Source organism: Haliaeetus albicilla, chromosome 25, assembly GCF_947461875.1.
Source record: "Haliaeetus albicilla chromosome 25, bHalAlb1.1, whole genome shotgun sequence".
In the NCBI taxonomy this organism is placed as follows: domain Eukaryota; kingdom Metazoa; phylum Chordata; class Aves; order Accipitriformes; family Accipitridae; genus Haliaeetus; species Haliaeetus albicilla.
Genome location: NC_091507.1, coordinates 681,410 through 695,975, shown reverse-complemented (window position 1 = coordinate 695,975; position 14,566 = coordinate 681,410). Strand labels below are relative to the sequence as shown.

At 38.3% G+C, this 14,566-nt stretch overlaps 1 protein-coding gene across 2 annotated transcripts in view; it reads right to left on the bottom strand.

Annotated features, from left to right (window-relative positions):
* The window catches only part of CTPS2 (CTP synthase 2), an 82,000-nt gene that overhangs the window by 43,380 nt on the left and 24,054 nt on the right, over positions 1-14,566 (bottom strand). For both annotated transcript variants that reach the window (XR_011322164.1, XM_069770313.1), the window contains exons 10-13: positions 10,607-10,695; positions 9,739-9,833; positions 8,818-8,880; positions 8,125-8,168 (exon numbers count right to left, since the gene is read on the bottom strand). Coding sequence is in view for 1 of the 2 variants with exons in the window: in XM_069770313.1 (XP_069626414.1) it covers positions 8,125-8,168; positions 8,818-8,880; positions 9,739-9,833; positions 10,607-10,695 (291 nt within the window). In the remaining variant the exon portion in view is untranslated. The remainder of the gene's footprint in view (positions 1-8,124; positions 8,169-8,817; positions 8,881-9,738; positions 9,834-10,606; positions 10,696-14,566) is intronic.

The window sequence follows — 14,566 nt, the reverse complement described above, 5'->3', positions numbered from 1 at the left end:
ATTTATCTGGATCTTTTTAAAACAAATTTATGTTTACCATTTTCCAAAAGTCCATTATCATAACGAATGCTATACATATCCCCACAGGAGCCTTTTTCAGGCTTCTTTGGACGTGGTACATCTTGAAGTGTAAAATACACAAATTTAATAGGGAAAACCTCTCCAGGATGGCCTATAAAGACCAAGCAAACCTACATCAAGTGTAGTGGTGGGTACTGATGACAACCCATTTCAAAGATAAAAAAATAAAATTACTCATTTCTACTGCCAAGGTATCCTATTCCTCTGACTACTGAAAACACAATAAAACTAGTGCACTGACTCAATGACAAACGCTAGTTTCATAATTAGGGTGGAGCATGCAAGCAACTATAAAGGTTGCTCCAATCTGAGACTCTCACTTCTGCTGGATGCATTTGAAAGCTCTGGATTTTGAGTGAGGTAAGCAGAACTTAAACATATTGGGTGTTTCAAATCCTTGAACTTAACTTAGATTACCTTTTTCCTTGGGAGAGTTGGTTCAGTTTTACAGGAAAAAAAAACCAAAACCACAAGAACCTCTTTTCATCTAGGTTAAGTATTAACCGTTTCACATGGTTAGTAAACCAATGAACTGTGTCAGATGTATTTCAAATTCTGATGCACAGGATTGTTATTCTCTGCTTTGTTTGCAGTCATTCTTCAAGACAACATCTGAGAAACATGGAACATTTACTCAATGATAACCTTCTGAAGTATTTTACCCAGTATGCTTTAATGGAGGGTAGCACCAGTGCACTGTCCATTGGTGGGCTGAAAAATCTACTTCAGAATCAATTTGCACAGTATCTGAAGGTAAGTTTCACTCTTCTTATATTCACTGTGCTTCCTATGAAATGGATAGGAAAAAGGAAATACAGGCAATGATGTTGCAAGGCAGATTATTGTGCCCAAATGGTTTCCCTGACTCCATAAATAATCCTTAAATAAGGGTTGGCTTATAAAATTTCATTCACATTAATTAACAGTAGAGCCAAACAGATATCTGAGTAGGGAGTTTGTAACAAAGCCCTATGAAATAAAATGCAAAAATCTAAGGAGCTGCTTTGTTCGGGTTTTTTTTATGTAAGCCAAATTTCATCTGAGTCTTATAAAATATTTGTTGTTTCAGTCTAAATAATAAATCTTGAATCTAGAAAATATATAGAAAAATCTATAAACCAAGTAAATCAGTAGGACAAATTTAAAGGTAAGAGACATGAGCCAATTTCTCTCTCAGTTAAGTTCCCACCATCACAAAATAAAAGGTTTGCCATTCCAGAAAGATGCCAAGTAAAGAAAAGACATGCCACCAAGCTAGAGAGAGAAATACTCACTTCCTGTAGCTGGAAAAAATCTAGGTTCTGATTTCATATATATTCTCTGTCAGACTTTTCCTGAACTGCATTAGGACAAAATTTAGATTCTTTTGCTAGTTGTTCTCTTTGGGTGGCTGACAAAAGCAATTTTTGCTAAAGGTCTGAAAGAAGTTGCACCTCAACAGAAAAATCCAGTATTTTGCGAAATACAGTAATCCAATTTAGTCATTTCATTAACATGAAGTGGCTAATTAAAAAAACAAAAAACAAAAAACCCAAAGGTTTTTTCCCTTAAAAACATGTCAGAAATTAAATGCCAAAAATTAATAGGAAGTGTAGTGGCAAATTCAGAAATATAACGCTTTTTATATATATTAGCTGTAGACAATTTAGCACCATACCCATTTTCACAGATATGTGGAAATGGAAGGGCTCAGGAAAAGCAATACTCATGTTTTCTATCTGGATAACAGATATTTTCAAGCATCTACTCTTCGCAGAAATATATGGCATCATAATAAATCAACATAAAAGCACAACAGAACATTACAAAACATATATAGACATAAAGTATGAAGAAAGAAAACATTTTTTAAACTTAAATTACAAATCAAAACTGGTTTTATATTATTTAACTAGCCTGATCAGGGATGTTATCAGAATACTCACTGCATACTTACCAGACACAACAAATTAAACGAGCCAATAATCTAAACTGGAATTAATACATTATTTTACAAATATAAATATAAATATATTAAATATAAATATACACATTTTTAACAATGAATACAGTATTTCTAGTAAGGCAGGGAAAAGGGGAGGGAAAGAGACTCTCAGGTCCTGGTCCAAAGCCTAATGAAAGTAGCAACATGTTTTCAAAAAGCGCATACAGGACCCAAATTAGTATCTAATAAATCAGTAAGTGGTATGCATATCAATTTTTATTGGTGGCTATGTACATGCTGCAGCTATTCCACCTGCTCCATTTCCTAAATTCCAAATTTACGTACAAGACTGAAGTAACCTGAGTAATACTTGATACTTCTCAAATGGTTATCATATCTTTGTTAACATTTTTGGCAGGCAATAGGAGGCACTGTATTTCTAGTTTAACCAGTAAAACTGGTAAATACAACACTACCAGTAACATCTTCAAGTAACACTGACTGCTATTGACTACATCACTTTTTGGCAATATTCCTCATAGGAAAATAGTTGTGGCAATCTATTTATTTCATTCTCTTTTTTTTGTTTTCTTTTTTTTTCTTTCTTTTCCCTATAAAACCAGGATACATTCTCTCTTGATAACGTTATTAAATCGTTGGACAAAAATAATGACGGAAGTGTCAGCTTTGATGAGTTTGTGATGCTTGTAAAAAAGATAACTGGTACAGAATAGTAAGGCACCTGCAAGAATGAATATCACTGCTTTGAAGGAGAAGAGCCTGGTGTTCGTGTACATTATACGTACACCTAAACCCCCAGATTTGTTACAATTTTAAAACGTACAGAATAAAGATTTGACATATAACAAAGTAAGTCTTGTGTTGTGTTTTCTGCACATTCGCTAGCCACACTTACCAGCTAAGCTGCCTCACAATTAGTTCAGAACCACCTGTTTCTATTTCGCACTGCATGAGAAAGTGTCATTTAACAAACACTGCTTTACTTGAGCTATTATTTTGACCTCTAGAGCAATTCAAATCAAATGGTTTCTAAAACACACAAGAAGAAAGATGTATCATTCCATTTGAGGAGTGCCCCTTAGTGTATACTGCCCAATACTCCTCCCAGTTCAGTTTCATCATTCACATAAGATGACACTTCCATATGGTAAACAGTTCAAATTTTTAAAACATAAAGTACTTATTTTCAATAACAATGCAACAGTACTAAGTATGATGACTGTAACATTACACATTCATTTTTAATTATATTTACAAAAGCATGTACTTTTTTGTTATGACTCTTGTAAATGGGAATACATAAGTACATACAGGAACTGAGCCATTGCTGTTGCAATTAAAACATTCACTACATTTATTTGGTGCAGTTTTAATCTTTTCATTGCATGATTCCCTGTGACATATGTATTTTCACACATGTAATTCATGAGCATTATTATTTACTTTAAGAGGAAATTAGTGAAAAAGAAGAGAACTGAGAAGAATAAAAATTTTGAAGACAAGTAATTTAGGCACTAAACCTACCACAGAACTTGGAATTTTGGACTGAATTTTAACACCAACATGATCCATTATCCTGATAAATCAGTTAGATCTCAGAGTTACTTAAGGACTTAAAGGCTCAACTTAATTGCAAAGCCCATCAAGTGCATTCAAGATCCCACACTAAAGTGGTTTCCTATCCTTGAATTTCCCCTCCATGAAATGAGGAATAATGTACTCCACACCAGTGATGCATGAATAGAAGACTTAAAAATCATGATATTTAAACATGATATGAATGTTCTAACAGGCTCCTGGGCCATTCTTTTACACGAACCCTTCAGTTGTTAAAATGTGTTATGTTTCTTGGAAGAAAAGAAAAGAAAATAATAGTATTTATTACTTTTTCTGGTTTATGAAAAAAAATTATTCTAAATTAACAATATGCTTTGATTTCAAAACTAAGTATACCCCACACACATTTGCTTACTAAGCTACGTTAGCTACCTTACACACAGAAGTAAAATCACAGAATTTTAAGAGGTGCTTTTGCATGACTGGGACATACATTCCTTCTCATCTCTTAGACAACCTTTGAAATTTTTTAATTCAATCGAGTTACTGACATCCTGAATAGGAAAAGTGGTCATCAAGAAACAATCATGTTGTAAGAGTGTCACCTACTGGCAAAATCTATTTCTGCACAATTTCTCTAGTTACAGAAAATGCACTTATTTTACCTGGTGCAATATCTGAAATTTCATGATCTTACACAACGTGCAATAGGTCATAAAGAACAACAGTCACAATTAAAATTAGCTTTTTTTAAATTTAAAAAACCCAACCAAACAAAAAAGCACATTAGAATATTTCTGGAAAGAGTCTTTTTTTTTTCTTCAAGAACAGTATTAGATGCAGTTGCAATAAAATGTATAAAGAACATAATTAAAAGGCTCATCCAAAAAAATAAATCGAAGTTTAAGAGTAGAGGAAGACAAGGAAAATGGAACAAAACAAATAACTCTTTTGCCATCCAGTGAATCCAGTTCATTAGCATTCACAGAGTATACAGTTTCCTTTTAAAGGGGTTAATTTTAAAATTATTACTTGCAACAGAAAACTCATCCTAAGCACTACTGTCAAGCAAATGCATTACTTTCCTGAACAGCTATCTTCCTGCAAAGAACAGTAACAATTTACCTATCATTGCCATCCAAAAGGCTAGAAAGTAAAGCAAAAAGCTTAAGAATATATAATGGCAACATGAGCTGCACATAATCAACCAAGATGACTTTGAGAACTTGAGGGACTGTGACTGCTGCTCATGTACCTCCCTCATTTTCCTTACTGAAATCAAACGTGTGTTAAAGAGGAATTGAAGCGAAAACCTTAAGGTGGTGTTTTGATAGTGTAAATGGTATGGTCTGGTGAATACAGATAACTGCCATATTAGAGGTCGGGGTTTTTTTTTCTTTCAGACTACACATTTTTAATTTAAGCCTAAATGAAAATATCTAATTGCTACTTCAAATCTCTCAAACACAGCTTATAAATCACAGCTTATTAATATTTTCAAATTCTAGGTCTCATTTCCTTTAAGTTTTCACCACATAGATATTCAGCTTTAGGAACTCTTTTTTCCCCTACAGTATTTGAAATACACAATTTTGGCTGTTTTACACTATTAAGCCATGAACGTCCATTATTTGTATGGAGAGACTACTAGTTTTTCCAAGGTATTTGAAATCTTAACTCTACAATACTTGCAGTCATTTACACATCAATATAATTGATATCAATATTCCCCAAAACAAGCAATACAGGGTTATACAGGGTTTCCCTCCTATCTAAAGTTACTCATGGGTGCTTATGCAGAACCCAGGTTGAGCAACATTGCTGTAATGATAATCAGCAGAAACAGACAAACAACTAAAATGAAACAGATATTCAGCATTGCAAGCAACTCTCTACATTTGAACATTCATTTGTACATTTGTCATGGTTCAAAACAGAACAAGTCATAATTGCCTCATCACATAAAAACCTTTTACAATGCTCAAAACTTTTTACTAATAAGACAATGGTCTTCTATAGTACAATAACTTGTGTTATTTTAATTGAGACAGTTGCCAGTAATATCATTTCTCATTATTTCAGCCACCTGTTTTTTTCTTTGGAAGCCTAATTCTGAGTTACATGATTACTTGACAATGTCAGTTTTTATTTCTAATAAAAAAAGTTCAAATTTCCATAGATGCAGACAAAAGGGAAGCAAAGTAGACCAAGATATTTTATATGTACTTTAGAAGAAGCTATCAACTTTGGTGAGTACAGTTCCAGGTATTTGAATGCTTAGCAAATTCAGAAGGGATGTAAGTAGCTGCATATTTTACAGTTGTCCCCCATTTCCCCTGCCAAGCTACATTTTTGAACTTTTGCCTTTTTTCCTTTTTCTTAAAAATAAGAGAAAATAGAGCTACTGCCTCACCAGTGCCCTTCTTCTCCCTCTTCAGTTTCCAAAGGAGCAGGAAACGAAAGAAAAATACACTGCTTTGCTCCTAGGTTAGCACTCATTTGAGCCACTCAGTGGCATCACAAGGTATTATCAGTACTGATATGGTGTTTCCAATTAACTTTCTTGGATAATGAAACATCTGCACCAGTTTGGTAGTTCACAAGCTTTACTAATCTGCTTCTCGTCCAATCATTTTTACTGATTTGTTATTATATAGAATATCTAAACAGTTTTTAGCACAAGATGGACTCTGCTAAGACAGATTATTTAGTAGTTATAATTATTGATAGTGCAAATTTCCCCCGTGGAATTATTTACATCTGTTTCTTGCCCAGAACTGAGATGTCAAAGATCAGATTAAAATGCTGAAATATGACTGGTAATAACCAATTTCAGAACCTTAATGTAGCTCAGAACAAAAGAATATCCATTACATGTACTGCAAACATACTACTTCAATTGTAAACACTGTATTAATCTTCTATGACACATACATTCACTCCATTATTTTCTTAATTTTATGTCCACATAATTTTCTCTTTCACACATATACTTTACTTGCCCTTGAATGCAAACTGCAAATCACTCAGTTAATTACTTGTGGAATAAAATTTTGTCCTAGATATATTGTACTAATACACACTAGCATTTCTGTAATAGAAGAAACTGCCAGTAGGGCTGCAGCAGACAAGCATCCGTGTTCCTGCCTTCAGCTAAGTGTGGAGCTCTGCATTGGAGCTACTGTAAACAACCCTTAGAATAATGGAGAGAAACCTGCAGTTCCAAAGAGTGACTCATCCCCTCCTGATGATCTGACTGCATCCTGAAAAGGTACCCGAGGTGACTAGCTGAAATGCAGTCATGAGAAGTTAAATAAAACTGGCACTAAAAAGCCATAGAAATAAAGATGCCCCAGAATCAGTCTTCCGTACTATCCCTCTTGCTTCCCAAAAAAGTTACAATAAGCTTTCAACATCTTCCACATTTTACAACACATTACTATTGTGAAATTGACCCCTACAGTGAAAGACTATGCCTTTGCATACATTCAAGAAGGGTGAAGGAAGAGACCTCTTACAACGGCAAGCCCACAAATTTGATACCAAATGCAAAGTTTACCTCTGTTCACCTGAGGACATTTCCAAATGCTGCCAAGTTTTAGCAGCAAGTCTCACATTGAAACTCCGAAGGTCTCCAATTTACCTTCAAAAGTTCAGACTATATTATCTCTCCTGTGCATATAAACAACCTTGACAAACAGGTGAAATGCTTTAAAAACCTCCCATTTGCATGTTTCAGACTAAGCAGATGTGGAGAAAAATACGTTTTAGTTACAAATCCCAACAAAACTCTTTTGAAGGAAATTGATACAGAAACAGTAGATCACTGAGCAACCCACTTAATTTATCACTAGAACAGATGTTTACATCTTACACCAACATACTACTTTATTTCTCACACTATTTCTGTTCTTTTTCATTTTCTTAAAAACCCTCTCTTATTGATCATTTTTAAGTTTTACTATTATGATAATGTGATACCCTACTCTCCTGAACTAGGAGATACCTGGAAGAAGTCCACTCTAAAATTCGACCATTGGCATATGATATAGAGCCCTGTCATATCCACAGCATTGAAATTTTTCTCAAAAGGAGGACTGTGAGATGCATGGGGGAGGATGGTATAGTGGTTATTTATACTATTATATAAAGGAAAGACAAGAATTTTTCAACAGCTTTCCATATAATCCTTTTTATATAAATTTTTATTTTTATAATAGCTTTGTGCTACACTTTTTCTCTAGTAAAGCCAACCTAAACATTGTTGTCTACTCCCAGCATCAGTCTACAGCCAAGGAATCTATTAGAAAAATTACAAAAATAAAAGCTAAGGCAAATCACAGAAGCGAGCAGGTGAAGGCAAGGGACTATTAAAAGAGAATACCTTCATAAACAATACTGAATAGGGACAGAGGACACCTCTTCATGTCCTACCATGTAAAAATATAGATAGATCTTAACTTACACAGCAATAACTCCCTTTTTAACAAAAGATGTATGTTCACACAACATATGCAGGAAAAAAAAAAATCAGTACTTACAACAGGGTTTTTTGTATCTGGGTCAAATTCAGTAGAATTTGCATCTGAAACAGAAGTTCAAAACAAACACAGTACATTTCCATCGTTCTACATGCACAACAAACTCATCATAACAGTTCTGTGGCATTTTCAGGCTTGCCTGCTTTTAAGCTACAATCTTATATGTTCAAACACATACTGCACCACTTTTGAAGCTACCGCAGGAAGCATATGACCTCAGTCACACACACTCCTTTCCTATTTCCCAAAACTTCTTCCTCTCAGCTCTTAGTGGTAGAAATTCATTCAATAGTAGTAGTATTGCAGTAGTAGTATGAAGAGATTTAGCTCACCAGTGAATTGTGGCTATGGTTTGGCTACTCCAACTAATGAAAGCAAGTGAGAAAACCACTTCCCACTTTTAACTCCTGACCACCTGCACACTCCAGAGACTACAGAGGTGAACTGTAAGCATACTTTCTCCTACACTGGTTAGATCAAGAAGCAGGTTTCAAGCAATCTGCATAATAAGAGTGCCTACTCCCTTGTACAGAAAGGTAGCATAGGGTGCTTAGCTGAAAATGATCACATTGCAAGAGCTAAATACCTAATGATCATAGGATCTATACAATAGTTGTAATAACAGATATACCTTTCACACATAGAACAAACTTTCTTCTAAGCAAATCATTCACACTAGCATACTGAGCTCACCTTTCCAATTCAAACAGTTTCTTGCAAATTCCACAACTGCTAATTGCATTCCCAGGCAAACTCCTAGAAGAGAAAACAAAAATCCCAGAATTTAAAAGGACAAAGAGTAGGACTGACAAAGTACTTGCTGTCCTGTCTTAAACTTGACTGCTTCGAAATCTTGGTACCCAGTGTATATACACAGAGTTACCAAAAAGCTAAAACAAAAACGGCTGCTTAATGTAAAATCATTCTTCAAACTCGGCACAATGCAAATACATGTGAGACAATTATGTGCTTTAAGCCCTTTCAAAAATTTTTTTCCTTCCTCCCATCTGTTTTACCAATAATTACTGCAAAGAAAGCCTGGGTACATCCAGATTCAAATTTTGCTTTGGCAACTAGTCAAAGTAGTTGCTTACAAAATTGTAAGAAATGTGAAGTAGGAACCAAAGCTTCAGAGGCACTTACATAAACATCACTTAGCTTACAGGCCAGATGGGCTCTTTAGACTTTACCATAATAAAATATACCAGTATATCAACAAAAAATATTTAAAATAGCAAACGTGTCCACATAGGTCCACAAACCTATGTTTTCTGCACACTGATTAATATCTATAATGAAGCTGATTTAATTACAGTGAGAAGCAACAACTCTCCACATAAAATGTGAATATAGCAAATAAAACTTCTGGAGTTGGGATAGTCTTTTTCTTCCTTCCTTATACAGCAGATGTAATATATGACTATGACCCTGGGCATTATTTACAAGGCAAATATTTACAACAGTACACTTACTTCCCTAAGACAGGATCCTTCCCTAGTGTGTGTTTGTTGTTTTGGGATTTTGGGGGGGGTTGGGGGGGGTGTTTATTAATGCTATCAAGTAGCTTGCTATACACCTCCAAAACACAGTAATTTCTGACTCTAACGATCTTACCAAGGAAAGGCTTTTTCTTTGTTCTTGCCCAGGAGATAGCTTGGAGTTTGCCTTCTGTTCCCCTAATTCCAAACCCTCCTGGGACCAGAATACCACTGTAATGACAGCCATATATAAAGCAACCAACATGTAGAATCAAGCCAGCAAAGGAAGTCCATACAAATTGAAGAAAGACTTTTGAGGTTATAACAAAGCAAGCACAATGCACAAAAGGCATGTTTTGTATGACCATTCAGAATACACAGAATTTAACTCTAAATCTGGAGATTTGTCTCATCTACCCATCCCAATTCTCATCTGACCAACCTCCTGCTTCACAGTGAAATTCCCACTGCTTAAATATGTATTGCTTAAATAAACTAGCTACATATTCACTGCTCTAGGATCTTAACAACAAAACTTTGTCTACTAAGTAATACTGAAGAAATTAAATGCATTTTGACAACAAACATCCCTTTACAAATATAAACTGAAATCCCAGCAATGATTCTTAAAGATGTTTGCAGAGTGCCACCAGCATTTACTAAGCTTTTATCTAACTACCTTTCACTATGATGCATGCTGACAAAGAAAAATCTTTGACAACTGACCTACACTGTAAAGAAATCTAGCTATCCAAAAAAAAAAAAGAAAAAAAACCACCAAAGAACTGCAACTTGTCTAAAGAGATTAAAGCAGAGTTTGAGTATATAGGTTGATACTATAATTTGCTATGTCTGAAGCTTGTCACCAACCATGCACATCTATCCCTTTACATAAGTAACGAAAATTTGGATGCACTGAGAAGTGATTTGCTGAAGCATTTTTCATCACATGAAATAAATATCACGGTCTGCATTTGGAATACAGCATATCCGATGCCACTTACTCTGCTTTGCACAGTTTGTGCCATGCCTGGTGATATTTCACTGAGTTCTCCGCTTCCATAGAACGTTCAAGTTCTGTTGAATCTATGTACTAACAAAGAAAAATATGAAATAAAATATGCGATAAAATAGTCTTTTCTTCCACAAAAAGAGCAGCATACACTATAAAACCAACTTTTTAATAGCACTGAGACAAACTATTAGAGTTTCAAGTGAATCTCCCAATAAACTGGTAACAACTTCACTGAAGACCCAATATTTGCTCTGAAGAGCCAGTATTTGCTCTAGTTGCAGCAATCCATGCCCCTTTCTTTGCACATAGCTCCAGAGTTCTGCCTGCCTCCAGTCCTCATTTTGCTATCCTCCAGGTAAGCAGACTTGCTAGAATGCTTCATAACTGTGTACCCAGGTTTTCTTCCAATGGAAACCAGGGCACCAGTCATGGGGTGGTGCTGACCTTACCCTGACATCCAAATGAGATACGACCAGGGTGTTCACCTTCCTAGCTTTTGGGTGCCACAGTTTATCTAATCTTATCATAAGACTGGATAAACCTCCATTGCCTGGCCTGTGAGAAAGGCATTCCTGGGGACTGCCATGAAAGTATCAGCTGTAGAGAGGGAGGCAGACTCATTATCCATGTCCTACTAGAAATACTGCATTAGAATCTCTACTACCATTAATAAGCATGGCTCTTGAGGTACCACTAGAGCAAATGAGTGAGGCAGCTATGTACTACACTGGGGACACAAAAGAACAGAGTTTGATTCTTGGTTTTGTCAGTCTTTTCCTCAGAATAACATAATTAATAGCATCCTGCTATAGAGTCCATCCCCCATAAAAATGAGATCATCTGAAATGACAAAACTCATTTGTGTGCAGAGAAAAGAAACCGACAAGAAGATTGCTGAAAGTTTTCCAGATAGGACTGTCTTCTAGCAGACATTTTCTACTTTTTCCATGCTCCAGAAGGCATCAAAAATACAAAAGAATAACTACTTACTTACAAACGTTATTCTATACTAGTGGAATACTACAGGATCAACTAGAAGAACACTTTATCATGCTGGGAGGTTGGAAAGAGAAACTAATTACAGCTGAAGTTAATTGTGGTTTTCTTGCCAAACATATTGAGCCAGCACATTTATCACTTCAAACAGCATCAATATTTCACCATTCAGATATGTGGTGGATACCACATACAATATTAAGTAGTTCCTTCAGAACACAGGATTATGCGGAGAGCCTTTGGACAAAAACACTAAAAAGGAAGTTAGCACATGCAGGGAAGTACAGTAGAAGCCCTTGTCCGTTAATGTTTCTGGTGGGTGGACCCTGGCTGGATGCCAGGTGCCCACCAAAGCCACTCTATCACTCCCCCCCTCAGCAGGACAGGAGAGAAAATATAACAAAAGGCTTGTGGGTCAAGATAAGGACAGGGAAAGAACTCTCAACCAATTACCATCACGGGCAAAACAGACTCGACTTGGGGAAAATTAGTTTAATTTATTGCCAATCAGACCAGAGTAGGGTAATGAGAAATAAAACCAAATCTTAAAACACCTTCCCCCCACCCCTCCCTTCTTCCCGGGCACAGCTTCACTCCCAAATTCTCTACCTACCCCCCACAGCAGCACAGGAGGATGGGGAATGGGAGTTACAATCAGTTCATCACACGTCTCTACTGCTTCATCCTCTTCAGGGGCAGGACTCATCACACTCTTCCCCTGCTCCAGTGTGGGGTCTCTCCCACGGGAGACAGCTCTCCACAAACTTCTCCAACGTGAGTCCTTCCCATGGGCTGCAGTTCTTCACGAACTGCTCCAGCGTGGGTCCCTTCCACGGGCTCCATAATCTTCCCAAGAAATGAGATGAAGCTGACCACCTGCCATCTCCCCAGATCCTCCTTTTTTGCTCTTTCTGAAGATTGGTGCGATATTTGCCTTTTCTACTCATAGAATCATTTAGGTTGGAAAAGACCTTGAAGATCATCAAGTCCAGCCGTTAACCCAACACTGCCAAGGCCACCACTAAACCATGTCCCTAAGCACCACATCTACATGTCTTTTAAATACCTCCAGGGATGGCGACTCAACCACTTCCCTGGGCAGCCTGTTCCAATGCTTGACAACCCTTTCGGTGAAGAAATTTTTCCTAATATCCAATCTAAACCTCCCCTGCCGCAACTTGAGGCCATTTCCTCCCTTCCTACTGCTTGTAACTTGGGAGAAGAGACCGACTCCCACCTTGCTACACCCTCCTTTCAGGTAGTTGGAGAGAGCGATAAGGTCTCCCCTCAGCCTCCTTTGCTCCAGGCTAAACAACCCCAGTTCCCTCAGCTGCTCCTCATAAGACTTGTGCTCCAGGCCCCTCACCAGCTTCGTTGCCCTTCTCTGGACACGCTCCAACACCTCAATGTCTTTCTTGTAATGAGGGGCCCAAAACTGAACACAGGACTCAAGGTGCGGCCTCATCAGTGCTGAATATGGGGGAACAATCCCTTCCCTAGTCCTGCTGGCCACACTATTTCTGATACAGGCCAGGATGCCGTTGGCCTTCTTGGCCACCTGGGCACACTGCTGGCTCATCTTCAGCCGGCTGTTGACCAACACCCCCAGGTCCTTTTCCACCAGGCAGCTTTCCAGCCACTCTTCCCCAAGCCTGTAGCGCTGTATGGGGTTGTTGTGACTCAAGTGCAGGATCCAGCACTTGGCCTTGTTAAACCTCATACAGTTGGCCTCGTCCCATCGATCCAGCCTGTCCAGATCCCTCTGTAGAGCCTTCCTCCCCTCGAGCAGATCAACACTCCCTCCCAACTTGGTGTCATCTGCAAACTTGCTGAGGGTGCACTCGATCCCCTCATCCAGATCGTTGATAAAGATATTAAACAGAACTGGCCCCAGTACTGAGCCCTAGGGAACACCACTTGTGACCGGCCGCCAACTGGATTTAACTCCATTCACCACCACTCTTTGGGTCTGGCCAGCCAGCCAGTTTTTTACCCAGCAAAGCGTATGCCCATCCAAGCCGTGAGCAGCCAGTTTCTCCAGGAGAACGCTGTGGGAAATGGTGTCAAAGGCCTGGCTGAAGTCCAGGTAGACAGCATCCACAGCCTTTCCCTCATCCACTAAGTGGGTCGCCTGGTCACAGAAGGAGATCAGGTTGGTCAGGCAGGACCTGCCTTTCATAAACCCATCCTGGCTGGGCCCGATCACCTGGTTGTCCTGTATGTGCCGCGTGATGGCACTCAAGATGATCTGCTCCATAACCTTCCCCAGCACCGAGGTCAGACTGACAGGCCTGTATTTCCCTGGATCCTCCTTCCGTCCCTTCTTGTAGATGGGCGTCATGTTTGCTAACCTCCAGTCAACTGGGACCTCCCTGGTTAGCCAGGACTGCTGATAAATGATGGAAAGCGGCTTGGTGAGCACTTCTGCCAGCTCCCTCAGTACTCTTGGGTGGATCCTCTTCGGCCCATAGACTTGTGTGTGTCTAAGTGGTGTAGCAAGTCACTAACCATTTCCCCTTGGATTATGAGGTCTTCATTCTGCTCCCTGTCCCTGTCTTCCAGCTCAGGGGGCTGGGTACCCAGAGAACAACTGGTCTTACTATTAAAGACTGAGGCAAAGAAAGCATTAAGTACCTCACCCTCTTCCTCATCCTTTGTGACTCTGTTTCCCTCTGTCCTTTATTGGATGCAGGGGTTCTCCTTAGCCCTCCTTTTGTTGCTAATGTATTTCTACGAACACTTTTTATTGTCTTTTATGGCAGCAGCAGTAAAAGTTCTAGGTGGGCTTTGGTCCTTCTAATTTTCTCCCTGCATAACCTCACAACATCTTTGTAGTCCTCCTGAGTTGCCTGCCCCTTCTTCCAAAGGTCATAAACTCCCCTTTTTTCCCTGAGTTCCAGCCAAAGCTCACTGTTCAGCCAGACAGGTCTTCTTCCCCGCCGGCTCATCTTAC